Source organism: Pyxicephalus adspersus, chromosome 5, assembly GCF_032062135.1.
Source record: "Pyxicephalus adspersus chromosome 5, UCB_Pads_2.0, whole genome shotgun sequence".
NCBI lineage: Eukaryota > Metazoa > Chordata > Amphibia > Anura > Pyxicephalidae > Pyxicephalus > Pyxicephalus adspersus.
This window is the reverse complement of record NC_092862.1, coordinates 85783352-85804246: the sequence shown is the minus strand read 5'-3', so window position 1 is coordinate 85804246 and position 20895 is coordinate 85783352. Positions and strand designations below refer to the sequence as shown.

The following is a 20895-nucleotide window of genomic DNA, read 5'->3' as shown; positions in this document are numbered from 1 at the left end:
CGCTGCAGCCAGCATAAAGGACACACACGCAGGATCAGATATCTGGAGCTGTCTTATAAACGGGTGAGTGTCTTATTTTAATTATTTTTTTAAAAATCGGGGGTGGCTTACTTAATGGGGATGTCCTAAAATCGGGGAAACACGGTAGTTCTAGTACCGCCACATAATTGACTTGCTTCTGTAGAAGGTGATGAGGAATGCACTGGAGTTGCAGCCAGTTACAACCCCAAATCTTCTGATCCTGACTACTTGGCCGATGAAGATTCAGAACCAGAGACCTTTTACACAAGCAAAGCTGAATGATCTTGTTCGTGATCTAAATCTCTCCAAAGACAAAGCAGAACTTCTTGCTCAAGACTTAAACAGAAGCACTTGCTTGCAAAGGGTGTAACTACAGAAAACGAAATCAAAACTTGACACGTTCTTCACTAGTGATGGCCTACTGTGCTACTGTCGTGATATAAATGCACTCTTTTCTGTTTGTCACAAAAGCATGTTCCATCTGAATAGTGTAGTAATATTGATTCCTCTAAAAAAAAAAAAAAAAAGCTTGAAAGCAGTCTTGCATAATGGTAATTCCAAACCAAGTTTATCGTTTTGCAGGATGATTTCAAACAATCTCTCTCAGCAGCTGAGCTAGAAGCTTGGGATGCATTCAAGTGGCTGTGTGAAAACTTCCTGGGCAACCATATGTCTCCTGCATACAAGGAAGGAGTTTAGAAATCTGCTTGGTTCATACCAGAAACTGGGTTGTCGCATGTCATTAAAAATACATTTCTTGCACTCACATCTTCCCGGAAAATCTTGGTATGGTGCGTGACAAACGAGAACGTTTTCACCAGGACATTCAGTTAATAGGGGACTGCTACCAAGGTTTCTGGAATGAAAGTGTGATGGCTGCTTACTGCTGGATGCTGTACTGTACGACATTCCAGATGAAGGTTACACAGGCAAATCATACTCTAAGCCAGTGGTCGGCAAACTTTTTGGACTACTAGGGCATTTCAGGTGGTCAAGAAGGCACACTAGGCCAGAAGAAACAAGGTGTCCAAGAAAAGGTTTTTGCCAACCCTGACTGCAAGCGAGCAGCCTTCAGTCTTCCGCCAATCCGCAATGTAGTCTCTGTACGTGTGCGTGTGCTTGGCATTGAAATGCCCCTTGAGATTCGACCGCTTGAAAGTGCTGTTGGTGTTAGTGTTGTTACAGGGCTCTGTTGCTGCGTTGGACGAAGAATAATTCGTCAGTCCATTAGGGGTTGAGGACACGACATTCAAGGTCAACCTTCCGGAGACTGGTAGCTGAGCGTTTCTTCTGCTCTTTAGGCATAGTAATTGGGGTTACTGTGCGGGAACTTGATGATATTGCGGGAATTCACAAGAATGCAACAATTTAATTAGGCCGGATCCAACAATAAATAACTAGGGGGGCGTTAGGCCAGACTGGAATACTGGCTAGGCCGTATACGACCTAAAGGCCCGAGTTTGCCTACCTCTGCTCTAAGCATTTCTGAAGGAACAATGGTACCTGACTGACACTATTCAGTAGATCTATACCACAGTGTGCCTTATTTTACTTCACACTGAAGATGTAATAACATTCACTTCAAGGGTGCTTATGTTTTAGTACAAAATGCATGCTCGTACAATGTTAACTATATTAGTACTCATAACTCTGAACAGTGCCTGTTGGGGAAAAACTGAAAACAGATCTGAAATCTGTTCGAAAAACTGATTTAGGGAAGTTTGCTGTGGTTTCTGATAATTATCACAACTAATTTTTTGTTGACCTGTGTAATTATACACAGATGTTCACAAATCAGTTCCTCATGTTCCGGAAAATCTTGGTATATTGGTTGTAGCCTGTTTCTTTTCTTTGTCTTCGACAGCAGTGTCTCTACTGCCTGATCTGCTCCTCTAGCAGGAGATTTGAAGAATAATGGCTTTCCTGACCGTGTAACTGCCTTCTGGGTTTACTTTTGTGCTTTTCCATGTTGATTATATTACAGTGCTAGGTACATATTAGAAACCAAAAGTCCAGCTTCACATGTCTTTGTTTAGGCCCTAGCCCTAACAGTGTATATTTGTGTAAAGGTATATTTGCTGTCTAGATATTAACATTTTTTATGGTGATAAATACTTTTTCATAGTTTGTATACATGTATCTGAAATTCTATTTATATTTCTATGTTCTTTTAGATATGAAACAGCAGCATGTTATAGAAACACTAATTGGAAAAAAACAGCAGATCTCTTTGGCCACACAAGTTGTGAAAATGATTTTGAAGATTGATGACATACGCCAACCTGGTGAAACAGAGGAGTGAAAATTTTAAAGTAGTTTTTCCATTTAGAAGAAATGTTCAGTCTGTGCAATGCAGTTTTGGTTTGAATACTTTCTCCTATTAAAAAATAAAATATTATTTACCTTAATTTTTTTTTTATTACCCTGTTCTTTGTGAGGTAAAGATGCTGCATTTGCCTAAATCATCAGCACGTCTATTAGTGTATTGCTCCAGCCATCTTTTAATATTGGATGCCACATCCAATGGTAAAACAAACAAAAAAGACTTTTAAGGCATAAAAATGGACCCTTTTTAACTAAACACTTATTTATTATTCACCTAATTCACAGAAAACATCCACTTCCTCAGGAATTTGTTTAGATCTAGACATGTTTGCATAACATTATTAACAAATGCAAATCGAATGATTGAGGTTGTAGAACCCTTTGGAATTATTCTGAATGCCTTTAGGTGAATAATGTTTTTGGTTAAAAAAATGTCTATTCTTATGTCTTAAAATGTCCTATTTTTGTTTTAGTTGTTAAATGATCAGCACAATAAAAACACCTACTGTGTAGATCCCCTTTGTCCCATTGAGGGGCATGGCTTGCTTTTGGAGGTGCAACAAAAAATCTGATAAACATATATTTTAAATATATACCGTATTTTTCGGCGTATAAGACGCTCCGGCATATAAGACGCACCCAATTTTAAAGCAGGAAAATCTAGAAAAAAAAATTCTGAAAGATTTTTCCCCTTCTGATCACCCTGTGCCAATTTATCCCCTTCTGATCACCCTGTGCCAATTTATCCCCTTCTGATCACCCTGTGCCAATTTATCCCCTTCTGATCACTCTGTGCCAATTCAACCCCTTCTGATAAATTGGCACAGAGTGATCAGAAGCAGTTGAATTGGCACAGGGCGATCAGAAGGGGATTAATTGGCACAGGGCGATCAGAAGGGGATTAATTGGCACAGAGTGATCAGAAGGGGATAAATTCCCCACTCTGTGCTAAATTATCCCCTGCTGATCACCCTGTGCCAATTCATCCCCTTCTGATCACTCTGTGCCAATTTATCCCCTGCTGATCACCCTGTGCCAATTCATCCCCTTCTGATCACTCTGTGCCAATTTATCCCCTTCTGATCACCCTATTCCAATTCAACCCCTTCTGATAAATTGGCACAGAGTGATCAGAAGAGGATAAATTCCCGACTCTGTGCCTATTTATCCCCTGCTGATCCCTTCTAACTTACCGGTCCGCAGGCTTGCTTCCGGGATCGCGTGTGCAGGCTTCTCTTCGCTGGGTCTGCAGAAGGCGGTATCGGGTAAGTATGTTACCGTTTTTTTTTTTTTTTTTTTTTTTAAACTTGCATTCGATGTATAGGACGCACCCACTTTTCCCCCCCAGTTTTGGGGAAGAAAAAGTGCGTCTTATACGCCGAAAAATACGGTACATAGTATGATTCAGAAGTGTCTGGAGCTAATGAGACATTGAGTGGCAGAACATTGCACTACAAGACTATAGTGACATGAAAGCTACAGCTCACCTGTCATAGGAGAATGACATGCTGCACAAGAAAAAAAAATGCTAATCTATACAGGGTATCTCGGTAATTGAACCCTGACACCGAGCCTAAACTGACTTGGCCCCCAGCGCTGCTCACCTCAGACTGCCCCCTCCCCACTGTTACTTACACGAGCCTTCTCACACACTGAAAGGCATCCCTATAGATGTACTGCAGGGCTGCTGGTAAACCAGGAAGGGGTAAGGCAGGGCTCCGCGATCAACTCGAGTTGCCTTTGCAGTCGACCATTAGATCGCGATCGAGGTTTTGAGCACCCCTGATCTACATCAATGTTCCCCCTAACCACCCAAGGTGTCAGTCATGCATCCCATTAATCCATGTATTTTTGGTTCTGAGCACATCTTAGAACAGCTATTAGAGTATACACCTCTCAGCACAGGGAAGGAAGAGGTTGCACACAAAAGGTAAAAATTGCACCGTATTTCAATTTGCAAGTACCATTTAATAAGATTTTTTCTAAACAAGTACAAATCCAAGAATACTATTACCAAAATAGTGATAAAACACGCCAATCAGAAAAAGATAAAGGAAACCCACCCCGCCCATTCAAGTTATATTTTTTAATAATCAGAATCCAAGAATACAAGAAAGTACACAACAATGTTTTAAACTTTCTGGACATCTAAATGTATCTGGTATAGACAGTGTTTCATCCAATGCTAGCCAATTGGTCAATTAATATTTGAGACTCTGTGTACTGTCTTCCCTTGTAATTGAAGGATACACCATATTTATTGAAGATCTGAATGTACCAAAAGGGGCCTTGTTAGTAGCCATTGATATAGAGATGCTATACTCAATCATTACTCATGACAGGCATAGAAGTTATTAAAATGCTTTGAGTGAAACCAGTCAAACTACATAAAATGATTTTGTGATCTCCTTTATGATTTATTCTAATAAAGAATACGTTTGATGATTTCACCTCCCAGCGGGCAGGGGGTAGCTATGGGGGCTGGGAGAGAGCTATTCTCCAGTGAGTGGTTATCTGCATATCTTTGCTACATCATGCTGTGGCTTTTTTGAAGTGGGTTTTCAATAATTACTGCAGAATTTTTTTTTTAATTATTCAACCTCATATTTTTACAGTATAAATGCATGGGGCAAAAATCCTGGATAACACAATATCAATATCAACCTATTCAATATTATGATTCCCACTACTTCCAATAGATTAACAAAACCAAATACCAACCCCCTTTACATATGTACATGAAAATATAGTTTAGGGACAAAGGATTTTTTTTATCTTTATTGGTACAAACAGTATTAGGTAAAATCCACTATAGGTAGTCCCCTGGTTACATATGAGATAGGGACTGTAGGTTTTTTTTCTTAGGTTAAATTTGTATGCAAGTTGGAACAGGTACAATATTTTAATAAATGCAGTTAGGACAGATGTTTGTCTCAACATATTAGGCAGCACCATACCAGTTACTGTATAAAATCCTCACTGAGCTAATCACAAACAAAGCAAAACAAAAAAAAAACCATGGAGCCTAGACATTCAATTACTTCTGGATTAAGCTGTGCTTTGATATACAAAAAGAAACAACTGCAGAGTTTGTCTTCGTCATTAAAGAGTTACAGGAGGCTGCAGAGGAGCCCACAACCTCGGCTGTGTTTAGCAAAAGATTTCTTCTGCAAGTCATGTGAACCACCCCCTCCATCCTGCAAGGAGAGAAGCCCCGTTCTATCTAGAAGTTGTCCATATGTCAGATGTTTAGCTCGAGGACTACCTGTATTTAAAAAAGGCTTCCTCTGGAGGCCAATTGTATATACAAAATATCATACACAGTAACAAAAATTGACTTAGGGGCTGGTATTCCAAGTTAAACTTGATCCCTCATAGATTATGGTGACACGTTTTATGGAAACATCCGCTTCTTCAGACCACCAGTCAACCATAATCACAATCATTTCAGCTATATAATTAAACCACAAAAAACAATATATCAAAACACAAGTACAATTATATTGATATCAGATTAATTGAGTTATAGTAAATCTAAAAGTAATCACAGACTGGCCTCCTTTATCCTAGTGGTTGTAATTGAACCTCCAAATTTCATCCACTATTATATCTTTTTAGCACTCTGAGGGTTTAGGCATTGTTCCCACTTAAAGGACCACAACACCACCATACAAAACATTGGCTTACTATGTACTTCTATAGGGATTGTAAGTTTCAGCCAAAACAAAACTCAAATATCCAGTAGGCAATTTCTCATAAGAAAAGGGCTTACCTATAAGAAAAAGTACTTGAAAATTACTGAATAAATGATAAATACTGATAAAAAAAAACATCTCAAAGGGCTGAAAAGTCCTCACAACAGCAGGAGTCCTTAGAATTAATGGCACAGTCACGGTGGATGCTAAAATGTAGTTGTTTAAAGGAGGGGGTGGGGCTTACGATGTGACTCAATATGTACATAGATTGTTGGGATTTTTTCCAATCTATAGCTGAGTGTTACTGATTGCAATGAAGGAATTCCCAACTCATCTCTCCAACCCAGACTGCCTGTCAGTAAGCAGAGTATTGCAGGGTATTCTTACTTTTATTACAAAAAAACAAAAAAGAGCTCCTGGTAAGGAAAAATAAAGTCCTGCCCACTCCATTCTGGCCTGCTCTGTACATAATGGGATAGAATAGATGGGTTTAATGGAGGAATTTAGCTTCAAACCATGTCATTTCTATATATAATAAAAAGACTGTGCGGAAGGTCACAACTGGGTAAAACAATTTATTTGTCCATAACAATTTTATTAAAATAAAGGATTCCATAAAATATTTTTAAATTGTACAATTCTCCCTCTGTCAACTCGATTCTTCCCTTGTCTGCACTGATTTGGCTAAATTATACTATCTGCAGTTCATTCAAATGGTTGGCATGAGGCAGAGCGCTTTCCTTCTCTCTTCCACTCTTATCTAGCCTGCTCTGTATAGAATGGGAAACAATAGAATGGTTGGAGTGAGGCAGAGTGCTGTCCTTCTCTCTCACTCCATTCTTGCCTGCTTTATACAGAATGGGATAGAATGGAGTGATTTAAATAAGGGAATTTAGCCTTAATACATGTAATTTCAAAATATATTAAAAAAAGATTGCAATAAAGGTTACTACTGGGTAAACTATTTTTTTCTAAGTCCATACTAATTTTATTTTAATTAAAAAACAATTTTAAATTGTACTATTCTCCCTCTGTCTTCTTGATTCTAGCCTTGTCTGCACTGATTTGGCTAGATTATGTTATTTGCAATGATATCCTCCTCTAAACAACTCTATTCTAGCATTCTCCCTATTGACCTGGCTAGATGACACCTTGAAGGGGGGAGACCTCCTCTAAACAACTCCATTCTAGCACACTGTACAGAATAAGATAGAATGGAGTGGTTGAACCCCCCTAGCGGTTTTTCTGAGGATGACTCTGTGGATTTTTGTCACGGTAGCTGCAAGGCAGGATAGTGGACCCTCTGTGCCACCAGCTCAGTGGGTGGATATGTGCACAGGGCGCAGAGTCTAAGCAGCTGCCCGGTCTTCACCAGAGCCTCTAGAGGTGAGGGTGTTGCGCTGCGGGCAACTGCCAGGTTGCGTGCACGCAGAGGGAGGTGACTACTAACAAGCAGGAACCAAAACGTAGTGCCAGAGGGAAATCCAAAAGAGTAGTCAAACAAGCCAAAGGTCAGGGTGGGCAGCAAAGAAGGGTTGCCAGGAAACAGGGAAAAGGTCGGGACAGGCAGCAAACAGGAGTTGTCAGGAAACAAGACAAGGTCAGTACACAAGGAATCCGGAACAGGAGAAACAAACAACAGTAACCTGCCAAAGGAACTCCTTGTTAAGGCAAGTTCCTGTTGCCAGGTCACTTTCTCAGAGGGAGTGCTGTTGTTGAGATAATCTCAGGTGTTATTCAGATGTTTGCCAGCAGAGGGAGTGCGTCTGCAGAATACTCTGGTTCTTTGAGGCAAGGGAGCAGCTGACAGAGAATCACCTGACTTGGAACAGGAAGTATGCAGAGTGTTGGATCCAGAGGCAGAGATGGTGCTGGCAGCAAGGAACTGCAAGGAGGGTGAGCAAGAAGAAAGCACAGATCCCCTGGACCTGCAGGGATCTGTGACAATTTTACCTGCAAAAAGCAATAATCTTGAGTCACACTCGGGGTTGCTTAAAACTTAAAACACGTACTTCTCCTCAGATCTTCAGCCGCGAACTGCAGAAACAATCTCCGGGGTTTCCCAGTGACGTCGGTGCATGCGTTGTTGTGGGCGGGAGGAGTGGCAGGAAATTCAAATAATTTTGTATTGGGTTCAATACAAAATAGCGGGTCCTATGGACACGTAATTTTCCTCAGATCTTCAGCCCGAAACTGCAGAGACGATCTCCAGGCTTTCCCGGTGACGTTGGTGCATGCGTCAGTGCAGGCGGGAGGAGCGACAAGAAATTCAAATCATTTTGTATTGGGTTCAATACAAAAAAGCTGTATTGAGTCCAATACAAAGAAATCTTGATTTAACATATATATATATATTATACATGTTTCTTTACAGTTATATTACGTTTCACTATTTTTTTAACAGATTTTTTTTTTTTTAATAAATTTATTAAATATTGGACATATTTTGGTGAGGTATGCTACAATGTAAAAAAAATTAACGCTTTTTGCATAGAAATACGAACAGAATTGGAACGCTAGGAAGGTTAAAGGAGGAATTTAGCTTAAAGCAGAGCTTAACTCAAGGTTTTTACTTTACATAAATAGGTAGACAACCCATTTTTATAAAGTAAAAATGTTCTTTTTTTAATGCAACACAAAAACATTTTTTAAAAAAAGGATGAAGCACCTCTACTTTTCTGAATGGGTGCATAGAGGTTCCCTGGATAACTACATCAGGCATCTCATGCAGAAGATGATTGAACATGGCAGTGCCCAGCGCTTCCTCCCTTCCGCCAGGACAAAGGAGAATTCCAGGGAAACTGGGATCTGTGGAAATAAAGGTAAGTGTGATTGTTTTATTTTTTGATTTATATAGATGCAATTTCTCTATATGATATGAAGTCCACACTAATTTTATTTGAAAAACAAAAAAAAAGCATTCTGTAAAATAATTTTAAAATTGTACAATTCTCCCTCTGTCAACTTGATTCTAGCCTTTTCTGCACCAATTTGGGCAGATCAGTGCTGCCCAAACTTTTTTCATCTGGGTGCCACTGTTGCATTGAGAAAAAACCCACGAGGCACATTGCAAACAAACATTAAAGATGTATGTTTAAAACTAGAATAGTTTCAATTCAAAATAAAATTAAGTTGAAATGTTTCTAGTTACCAAAAGGTTACATGCACCAAATAAAATAAATGACAAATTCAGAATTTCTGCACTCACCATTTGATACTCATTTTATTATTGAAAGATACAAAACTAAATCTATCATACAGTGCTGGCCAGTCATATCTTGATCTCTGCTCTTCATTCCTGTGAGCAGAAACTACACCATACAAATCTGTCAGGGCTGCTAACCTTCTTTGTACCCCATAATCTCTGCAATGGATACTTCCAGAGAAGTGAAATGTGACAAATAGCCAAGGAGGACATGTTCTTACTACTACATCTTAAGGTCCCTACATCTCCCTGTTCCTGAAAAATTAGGGTTCACAGATGGTAAGTGGCCAGCTTTGTCTGACAGGGTAACATGAAAGGTAAAATCTTTCATATTTTGTGATGGCGCCGTAGTGATGAAATTTTAGGGAGAGTTAGCCACAAGAGTCCCCCACTTGCAATTACATTTTCCTTTTCTTACAGAGAAATTGGATTCATAGAGAGTAAGGTGATAGCTATATGTGACAAGGTAGTGTGAGATGACGGGTATAACATTTTATTGGGGGGTTGGGACTAAAGGTATTTCCTACTGGCTCCCACATTTCCAGTTGCCAACATACCTCTTCCGGGGAAATTGAGGGTCACAGAAGGTAAGTGGCAGCTCTGTGTAACAGTCACCCAACCAGCTGCTCAGTCAGTCACACTGCAGCATCTGCATATTTGACTCCAGGCGGCAGTGAGCGCTATTAGGCGTCTCCACCTAGGCGGAGTTCCATGGCATGAGGAAACAGGAAATCGCACTGCAACATCACTGCCAGTCTGAACACAGCCTTGAAGTTTTATAAACCAGCAAGTATATATTTGCACAGCACAGAGAGATTTGACAGTACCCTAATGCTCATTGCCATGGAAGTGAGACCCAGGGGTCCCTAACATGCAAACTCAATTTTTAAATGTGAAAATATCCCTGCTTATTATTAGAATGTTTTGCTTGTGACACAAGTGGTAACTTGTTATGTTATGATGAAATTTGTTTTAGTAACAGCTCTCAGAGTCTCCTGTAAATGTGTACTCTAAAAATATCACATTTTCATGACCCTCAGTGTAGAAGATATAAAGGTTTATACATAGGGATAATGACAGTAGCATGGACACAGATACAGCTGTCATGCTGCTGGGATTATTCCACAGTACAAGGTGGGCGGAGAGCAGCCACAGCTGATTGGCATATATAAAGTACAAGTCCACTCTCCCCCTCTCACGGTAGCACGATCTCATACAGAAACATAAGAGATGCCCCATCCCCTGCAAGACAACAAGCAGAGAGAGCAGAGTGGTAATGAGCAGAGTGCCGGATCTGGCAGCTCTGCGGGCCGAATGTGGCCTGCGGGCTGTAGGTTGGGCACCCCTGGGCTAGAATATATTAACTGCAATGATATCCTCTTCTAAACAACACCATTCTAGCATTCTCCCTATGGAGCTAGCTAGATTATGCACTTTAGAGGGGGAACCTCCTTTAAACAACTTCATTCTAGCACACTCACTACTGAGCTGGCTAGATTACAGACTCTGGAGGGAGAACCTCCTCTAAACAACTCTATTCTAGACACTAGCATACAGTCACTGACTGCTGGGATTCTCATTATACAGATAGTCGGCATGTGACATCATCACACCGCGTGGATGCCGTTATGGTAATCGCATACTTCATGTGTATGCCTTCCAGCAGCAGCAGCAACCACACTGAATATACACTTTGGCGGCCAGGGGCCAGGCCATATGGTGGATTTACCCACACATGGGCAACACTTATTTATGTTCACCCTTGCTTACAGGAATCCAGCAACAGGAATAGATCCAAGGTTTTTTTATGCATGATCTTCTAACAAACACAAACACACAAAATCATATTGAAAAGTACAGGTACAAAGACCAGGATTATTTTTAGGAAGGGCTGATAACTGGTAACACTCATTTAGGCCTGGATAATTGGTAGATTTTAAATTGTAAATCCACCTAGTTTCCTATGTTGATGTATTTTATCTAATGCCAAAATGTAACTCCTTTTTGGTCAGAAGTATGGTTCTTGGCAAAATGCCATCCCACTGGTGTCATAAAAGTGCTGTCTTTTATGTGCTCATATACCCACTTTTTAGTTTTGCCCACATAAAACGCTTTGCAAGGGCACTGTAACAGGTAGATTACCTTATTGGTATTACAGTTAACAAAGGTTTTAACTGTGTTTGTTTAGCTTTAAATCTTTCCCTATTAGGTGGATAAACCACTTGCTTTGTTGGTATACACACTGTTTGCATTTCCCACAAGGCAATATGCCTTTAGGTTTGGTTATGCATAGATCCTTATCCTTTGCACTGGTATAGTGGCTTCTAACTAATTTTATAAGTGATGGACAACCTATATATGTTATTTGGGTTTTTTTCTATATAACTATATATGTAAGGATCTTCTTGTAAGTAATGCTAATGTTTTTGTAAAATATTTTGTAAAATGTTGCCCCAATCTTTCCTGATTGTAGTTAAAAATCCATGATGATCCTTGTTTTTTCATCTGACCTTCTTGTTTTTTTCTCAAATAATAAATTGAAACATGAGCTATGTTTAGCTCTACTAAAAGCTTTAAACATTTGTTATTATATCCTCTCTGATGTAGTCTCTTCCTGAGTTCATCAGACTCCATTTTGAATAGTTTCATCAGAACAGTTTCTCCTAATCCTCAAGAATTAACTAGTAGGTATGCTGTATATAAGGTGTTTCGGGTGTGAGCTTTGAGCTGTTAAGATTGTGTTGAACGCTGTGGGTTTGCGGTATAGTCTGGTTTGTATTTTGTTGTTATTCTTCTAAATAATCAAATCTTGGAATGAGATTCTTTGTTTATCATACTCCATAGTGAAACTCAAATTATATTCATTTGCTCCATTAATGCCAAAAAATTTTTGGAGATCATCTTGTGTGTACCGTTCCATATAATCAGAATGTCATCTATATAGCGGTACGACCCCATGATACATTCCAAATAGGGGACTAGATCCACATTTGCAAAAAGATCTGATTTTCCCCCCGGTACAGACTAGCATAGGAAGGCACACAGGTAGTCTCCATTGCAACTCCCTGCACCTGGAGGAAGTGGAAACCATTAAAAAAAATGATTATGTGTCAATATGAATTCCAATAATTCACAAAGAAATTCATTAAACGGCCAGCACGTTTGTGTTTTCAAAATTTTATTGATCACTTTAACACCCTTGGTATGTGGTATGCAGTTGTATGAGCATTCCACATCGATGATGACCAGTACAGTATTTGAAGACACTTGGACCTCATACAAGATCTGTAAGATATGGATTGTGTCCTTCACATTGGAGGTGAATTCAATTACATGAGGTCCACATATGCACTTGTGTTGGAAGTTAAACCCTGAAATTATAGGTCTACCCTGAAGATTTATAATGCTCTTATAGGTTTTTGACAAACAATGGAAGGTAGGAACAATCAGATGGTCAACTTTAAAAAACACAGTCTCCTTTAACCACCTGGGCGTTTCACTGATGTCTAGATTTCTGTACCAAAAGCGGTATACTGTTTTTCATGAAATTTTTTTTTTAAATTGTAGACCTGTAACTTACAGAAATATGTCTAAGGGTCTAGTAGATATCATGAATATAAAAAACGTTTGAAACACACAATCATGTAAAAAAAAAAAAATTACTTTTAATAAAAGTAAATAAAAAACACAAAAATCAGCTTAAACAAGAATACATAAATAAATCGAAAATACTGAAAATGCAATAACTCGGTATACTGTATAGTAATATATTTTTCTAAAACACCTCCCCAGTGTGGTAAATTTTAAAACAATCCAATGTCACATAACTATATATATATAAAACCACATAAATATATTTTGTATTATTTTGTATTGGATTGGATACAGGACTTTGTGTTGAATCCAATACAAAATATTTGAATTTCCCGCTACGACCCCCATCGACGGGCGCATGCACGGACATCATCAGGAATCGCCAAGGGACGCGTACGCGAATGCCAGGTATTCTAATTCTTTCCAAACTTCTGTACTTCCATGCAAAAACTGTTACATTTTTGGCATAGAAATTTATTTTGGATTGTAGACTATAATTCACCGAATTACTCAATAATTACTTATAATTCACCTAATTACCGCATAACTCACCGAAATATGTCTAAAATTTTATAAATTTAATAAAAAAAATTTTTATAAAACAAAAAAAAAAATCTTTAAAAAAAAAAAACTTAAAACAAAATAGTGTATAATGTAATTTAATTGTACAGTAGCTAAAATAATATATATATAATACAATTATATATATATTATATAAAGATTTCTTTGTATTTGACTCAATACAGCTTTTTTGTATTGAGTTCAATACAAAGTTATTTGAATTTCTGACCCGCTTCCCGCACCAACGCATGCAGCGACGTCACCGGGAAACCCCTGCACTCGCTTGGGAGAAGACAGAAGAGGACTGACGTGTCCGGAGGAGCTGCGGGGACCGGGTAAGTATATTCTTTCAATTGTAATCCAATTGTCATACAATGTATGACAATCGGATTGCAATATAATGTTTGTTTACCCACCTGAGAAAAGTTCGGGTTTAACACTTTTTTAAAGTGTTTTTACCCCGAACCAAGGTCGGGTTTAACGGCCAGGTGGTTAAAATAAGGCCTTTTTTTAAATTCATTTTTATTGAGGTTAAACAGTGGAAAAAGAGTACACACATTTTGGTATTTCAAACAATTAACAAGAACAAAAAAGAGAATAAACAATATAAATTTTTTTCTTTGTTTTCCAACAGAAGTTCAAAACGGTACATGTTTTTCACAGGAGGCAAAAAGTTAGGTCAATACTTTTCAATAGAATATACAACAATTATACAGCAATAATAGTTCACAGGAAATGGGCATATTTACCATCACAAAACAATAGGGGGGTCATTTACTAGTTCCCTTTCAAGGTACCATGTAGTGTGACGGAAGCAATTATACAATTTTGTTTTGTTAGCCAGGTTTAGTGTATCAATAAAGCTTTCCCAAATTTCAAAAAAGAGTTGGGTTTTAGATTCCTTGTGAAATGAACCCTCTATTATTTCCATTCGGAACAGTTCTTTAGTCAGCAATTTAGTCATAAAAAGACGCATCGTGGGGGGAGTGGGTTCTAGCCAGCAATGAAGAATGGTTTTCTTAGCAATAGCCGAGAGTAGAAGTGCTAGTCTTTTAGTGCCCCTGGTAAATCAGACTACCCCAAACTCCACTAAACCAAAAATTACCCATTCTGGTGTGAATGGTATGTAATTCAGTAGATATCAATGAATATATTGTACCACTCGTCTCCAGAATTGCTTAATATTCGGGCATTCCCAGAGGTTATGTACTGCTATCTGAAAGACCCATATAATAGGCTCTCTGAGGTGGGATATAATTCCTATGAAAAAGTCTAAAAAACATTTCTTTATATTAAACTGCTGGAATGGCCTTCCAAGTCAATTTATACATTTGCAGGATTTTCGAAACTGGCAGGTCGGGAAAATAAGCCCGCCATTTTGCCATGCTTACCATAGATGTTTCATAGTTCAGGTCAGTTCTAAGGAATTCACACAATACAATTAAGAGATAGCCTTTGTGGGAACTTGGGGGGACAACAACATTTTATCTAATGGATTATCCCAATCTCAAGGAGTTAACTTTATAGCAATACGTACTTCATACATCCTGATTTGGATAATTAAAAAAATACTATCTGCCATAAAAGGGAATCTGTTTTTTAATTCCAAAAAGGAATATGCTTTATGAGTATCAGGATCAATCAGTAATCTGACTGAAGTGAGACCTCGGTTTGCCCATATAGTTAGCAAAGAAGAGTTATTTCCTGGTGTAAATTCAGCATTGCCTATAAGGGGAAGATACAAGGAATTATGTGCATTAAGAGATTCTGTTTTCCAAAAGAAATGCCATAGTTGCCGCAAAGAGTAAATTAAAGGGTTTAATTGAATCTCCTCTGATAGGAGTTCTTTGTGGGTGTGTAAAATGGCCACGGGGTTCAGAGATGTATGTAATGAAAAATCCACCTGCAGATTCATGTAATAAGATGTGCCATGTATCCAATCTTTTAAAATATGCTGCAATGCTGCTTGATTGTAAAGGGCTACATCTGGTAGATTTAATTCACCATTTTTCGTGGTTTGCTAGAGGATAGTGCTACTGGCTACAGCATGTTTGCTACCCCATATAAATGAATTGAACAAAAGGTTAATTAGGTTTAGATCTTTAGTCGGTAAAAAAATTGGAAGTATTTGGAAAAGGAAAAGTACCCTGGGAAAGGAGATCATTTTAATTAGTGCCACTCGCCTCATAAAGGAAAGTGTAAGAGATGCCCACATTTTAAAATTGTTCTTCATGGATCATATAGCTTTTGTGAAATTCAAAGAGTAAAGTTTTGCAGTGTTTTTGGGTATCAATACTCCCAAAATATCGAAAATGTGACTTAGCCCACTGGAATGGAAATAAGGAGCTCCAATTCAGTTTGTGTTTGGGAAACAGAAAAAGGGCCACAGATTTATCAAAGTTTATAGTAAAACCTGATATTTTTGAAATGCCTGAAAAGCGGACATGATAAAATGTAAGGACTCTTTTGGGCTGGCAATGAACAACAGAATATCGTCTGCAAAAGCAGTAATTTTCATTTCCACAGAACCGAACTTTATACCAGTGAATCTGGAATCTAATTCTAAAATACGCAGTATTTGGAATCTAGTGCGAGATTAAACAGCAAAGGAGATAGGGGGCATCCTTGCCTTGTTCCACTATGCATGGTAATAAGTGCTGATTTGTTACAATAGGATGAGTGGAAGGGTGGTTATACAAAAACTTTATATAGGTTTGAAAGCGAGTGCCAAATTGTCTATAGGCAAGCAGTGAGTGTGGATATGGCCAGAGAATCTTATCAAACGCTTTTTCTGCGTCGAGACTCAAAAGTATATGGTTTTTGTTATACTTAAGTGTGGTCGCAGCAATAGCTGTGAGTATTGCAATGGAAATATGTAGCCAATTGAGCGTAGGTTGCAAGCGACCTGCCATCTTGCCACATCACTTTGTAATCAGTGTTGAGTAAGGCAATTGGCCTGTAAGACGAAGGACACTCTGTGTTTTTATAAGGTTTGGGAATCAATGAAGTGTGGGCTTTTTTGAAGTTTAGAAAAGATATTTGATTATCTAGAATACCATTATAAATTTCCAGCAATAGGGGGAGAGATAAGATTCCAGCAGTTTAAAAAATTTAGCAGGTAGACCATCCGGACCCAGGGTTTTATTTAAAGGGAGGGTTTTAATAGCTCTCGCAATCTCTTCAATCTGTACCGGGGCATTTAAACTTTCTTGCTGGGAGGTTGACAAAGTTGGTAAGTCTACTTTTTGCAAAAACGCCAGATGTCAGATTCTGCAGGAGATTGTGCAGAGTAAATTTGCGTGTAGTAAGTTTCAAAAATAATAAAAATCATTCTGCTTGTGACATTTAGCACCCAAGGAACTTTGTGAAATATGGATAGAATGGTTGGGTTTCTGTGGAGATGCCAAATTAGCCAAGAGAGGTCCTGCTTTATTTCCCCAACGATAAAATATATATTTGGTATTGCATGCTTTAAGTAATGCGTTGGTGTGTAAATGGTTGTCCAAAATCATTGCTGCTTGCAACCAGGCCTGTCTGTTAAGAGTCCGTAGGGTCAAGTATATGGGTTCTATGAGCTGCCCCAACATTGTCATATAAGGATTTGCATAATTTTTTTTTTTCCGCCCTTTGTCTAGTCACATAGGATGAAATCTGTCCTCTCATAACTGCTTTTCCTATTTCCCAAAGCAAGACCAGGTCCTCCCAATGATAAATATTGTCATCCTGGAAGTTAGTCCAGGAAGGTAATAAAAAGGATTGAAATGCTGGGGAGGAGGAGAGATATGTGGGGAAGCGCCATCTAGGAGATTGAGTAATTGGGTGTACCAATTCTAGCTTCAATGATGCTGGAGCATGGTTTGATAAAAAGATCAGGTGATATACAGTTTTTTCGATTTTGTGGAAGAGTGAATCCAGGGATAAGAAGAAATCAATGCAGGAGAAGGTTTTATAAACCTGAACAAGAATAATCTCTCTGGGTCGGATTATGTGTTCCTCAAGGGTCTAGAAGTAACAGCGATTCCATGAAATTGTACAGTACATTTGAGCGGGGAGCTGAATGTGTTTTCGATCTATCTACAATAGGGTCTGGGGCCTAATTAAAGTCTCCTCCTAATATTAAATTTGAATAATCACTGGATAAAAGTAACTCAGAGATTTGAGTGAAAAAATGGGCGTTAGGGCCATTGGGTGCATAAATGTTAAGTGAGGTGGTTCCCTGAATAACCATTTTTAACAACAAGTAGCGTGAGTTCTTATCTATTTGTACATCAAATAATTGATAAGTTAATGATTTATGGAAGATTATAGCCACTCCTCTTTTCTTTTTGGAGTTGGAGGAGGCCATCACCTCACCAACCCAGGACCCAGGGAGACGCAAAGTGTCTCCTGTTTTAAGATGGGTTTCCTGTAGAAAGACCACATCTGGGTGAAGAGAACGCAAGTGGGCGATCACTTTGCTTCGTTTAATATGATGATTGAGACCTCCTACGTTCCAAGTTATTAAAGTAAGATCTCTTTGAACCGCTGAGGTATGGCTATTTGTCACATTAGTACCAGACATCATGGCTTATCGCCAATAAGGTGCTAATTCTAGTAGATAGTACACATAAAGGGCAGGGTTGTCCCAGGCTATCCTGTACATATATAGACCATACAAATTTAGGGTATCTGAGTGACCTAACAAAAACCTCAATAAACAAAACTCAATAGCCAGTATAAGTATAAAAACATTCAAAAATTTATGACCTGTTCTGTAAACATATTGTACTGTAAACCATATTTTTTTTAACTTAAAACAAATCTAACAACCTTTCTTTTTCCCTTGTGTAAGGGAAGATTTTAAAAAAGAGCCATTGCAGAACAATGTTAGTGAGCAGTCGCTGATAGTGGGATGACAAAATGTATAATGTAGCATACAAAAGTACCAAAACCAGAATTTGCGACCGTATCAAACAAGTATAATTGCTCAATTGAAATCCTAATCGTTTAAGCAGCAAATTACCTATACTAAATAGGGGAGTCACCAAGGTGGATCCCCTATGGGATTTAAATTAATCATACAACCTCTCTTTTTTCCCTGCAAGAATAAGACCCATTGCAGAACAAGTTAAATGAGTAGTTGCTGAGAATGATATGTGAAAATGTATGGTATAACATACATTAGTGCAAGGACCAGATTCAGCAACCTTACCAAACAAGTATAATTACTCAATTGAAATCCTAATAATTCAAGCATTTGTATAACTATGGGAGATAGGGGAGTCACTCAAGTGAATCCCTTACAGAATTTAAATGAACCATAGTTACATTCTTGGTGAGCCCCCTCGGTTACAGGTGAAGTCAAAGCTTCCTGGATCCGAGAGAGGGCTGATTCCGGGTCATCCAGTAGTAGGACCGTTCCATTCACTGTAAACTTGCTGGGTACAACAAGCGGATTTTCTGGTCAATCAGAAACTTGCAAGCTAGGGAAAAAGCTCTTCGTTGCTGAGTAACCGCTGCTGAGAAATCTTGGAAGATGAGTATTTTATACTCATTAACTACCAAGGAGCCGGCTTTTTTTATAGGTGGATAGGATCCGCTCTTTATCTAGGAAGTGAAACATTTTTGCAAATACTGCACATGGTTTCAAGTGGTATCAATGTGTTCAATCATATGTGTCGACAAGGGTTCCAGATGGAGAGCTTGCATCAGATCCACTGTAACAAATTGCAGTAAATCCGAGTATTTATGTGTTTACAGAAACCCCAAGAACAGCAGGTTAGAACGTCGATTTCTATTCTCCAGGTCCACATATTTTTGTCAGACAAGTGATGACATTTGAGTCGATTGCATGTAATAGTGGATTGTTGCACTAAAACTTAATCTTCTAGATCACCGACTCTCTGTTCTAGTTCCGATACACTGGCAGTATTGCTGGAAATCTGCTGAAAGGCTGTGTCAAGAGAAGATTGGAGGGTATTACATTTCTTGTCAAAGTATGGTAGTAAAAGGTTGAAGACCTCCTGTGCTGTGGAGGAAGAAGATAAATGTGGACCTGTGGGTGTGCCCGCAGCAATGGTAATATCCATAGGTAACAAGTTAAAGTCCTGTTCCCCCATGGGAATGAGCAGGTGAAGTAGTAGCTGTAGCATGGTGCGGGGGGCGTACTACACCCTTTGCTTTTTTTTGCCTATTCATTGTGCTAGGGGTCGAACGGATGACGTACTTGTGCATCAGAAATCACAAAAATTGCTACTGAAAATGGTGATAGTGAGCAAGCATTATTATGACATTCACAGGCCCACTGAAATTAGTATGAAGGGAGTCCAGCACAAAAAGGATGAGAGGGTAAGCAAGTTATGAAAGCCAGTAATTATTCCTGGGAAAAAGAGCACTCAGTCCAGGGAAGTACAATTTTGCTGGAAATTTCTTTTGTAGGAAATACTTGAATTGGAGCACAATGCAGAACTGGGCAGTTCAGCAGAGTAGAGAAGGTGAGTGTTAGCAACCATCCAGCAAGCCAGGGGGATCAATGTCCCCAGTAAAATAACAAACAAGTTATAATGAATGCAGCCTTCATCCACAAATCTCCCTGTTTACGTCCCTTTAATTATTAAAGAGGGTAATTCTCAAACAAACCTTCCTCTAAGATGTGGGGACAAAGAAAGTTCAGATAGCCAACAAACTTGCAGGGATGGGATGCCTAAATTATGGGGCTCTTGACTCTAACAATAGAGGATGCAACAAATAGTTTATCTGTGTAGTGCTCAGGGCAAGATGGCCGCCACAATGCAGGCTCCGTTCTTGGCTCCGCCCCTGGAATATTGTAGCGCTATCAGCAATGATACTTCTCTTCCAGTCTGTTGTTTAATATGCGATCACACCTTTTTATATTTCTCATTATTTATAAAAATGATGGTAACAACCTTTTCAGAGGGTTTGATCACTAAATTTTTATGTTCTTGCAATCTTTAAACGGCTTGTTGCTGCCCGTGTGTAAAATTATTCATTGTTTTTTTTCTATTTTTCATATTATTTTTATTGATTTTTCAAGGGATAATAATACAACATTAATACCAACATATTTTAGTATACAAACAAACAAATACAAACATTAGCAGTATAACAAGAAAGGACAGCCACAATAGTAAAAAAAAAAGCAAAAATACACTTATCGGGAACAATGACATCGTTCAATATTATCATTTAATTGAATTAGTATTGCTATTGATCAGCACTAGGACAAAACTGATGAAAATCAATTGGCATTGATCATTTTTGCAAGATCATTATCTAAAAGGCGATAGGTAGTGTTGGTCGAATAGCTCACTATTCGATTCAACAGCTATTTGATGGGATAGGACAGGGGTCTGCAACCTTTTGAGTCGGAAGAGTCAAAAATTACAATTTACAAAATTTCAAAGTTTTTAAAGAGCCACAAAATTTTTTCTTGCCAACAATAAATAGTACTCGCATAAATAAAGTTTTTTGATAAAAAAACTAATCTATTTATTC

General features: G+C 38.5%; 2 protein-coding genes and 1 long non-coding RNA gene across 4 annotated transcripts in view; 2 read left to right on the top strand and 1 right to left on the bottom strand.

Annotated features, from left to right (window-relative positions):
• Window positions 1–2429, top strand: part of CCT5 (chaperonin containing TCP1 subunit 5) — a 39117-nt gene extending 36688 nt beyond the window's left edge. The window contains exon 10 of the mRNA XM_072413369.1: window positions 2196–2429. Within this exon, the coding sequence (XP_072269470.1) occupies window positions 2196–2323 (128 nt within the window). The 3' untranslated portion in view covers window positions 2324–2429. The remainder of the gene's footprint in view (window positions 1–2195) is intronic.
• Window positions 2430–5029: 2600 nt separating this feature from the next.
• Window positions 5030–20895, bottom strand: part of LOC140331200 (uncharacterized) — a 51346-nt gene continuing 35480 nt past the window's right edge. The window contains exon 4 of the long non-coding RNA XR_011920888.1: window positions 5030–8849. This is a non-coding gene — a long non-coding RNA (uncharacterized lncRNA). The remainder of the gene's footprint in view (window positions 8850–20895) is intronic.
• LOC140331197 (uncharacterized) overlaps window positions 7879–20895 on the top strand; it is a 44202-nt gene continuing 31185 nt past the window's right edge. For both annotated transcript variants that reach the window (XM_072412003.1, XM_072412002.1), the window contains exon 1: window positions 7879–7937. The gene's annotated coding sequence lies outside the window, so the exon portion shown is untranslated. The remainder of the gene's footprint in view (window positions 7938–20895) is intronic.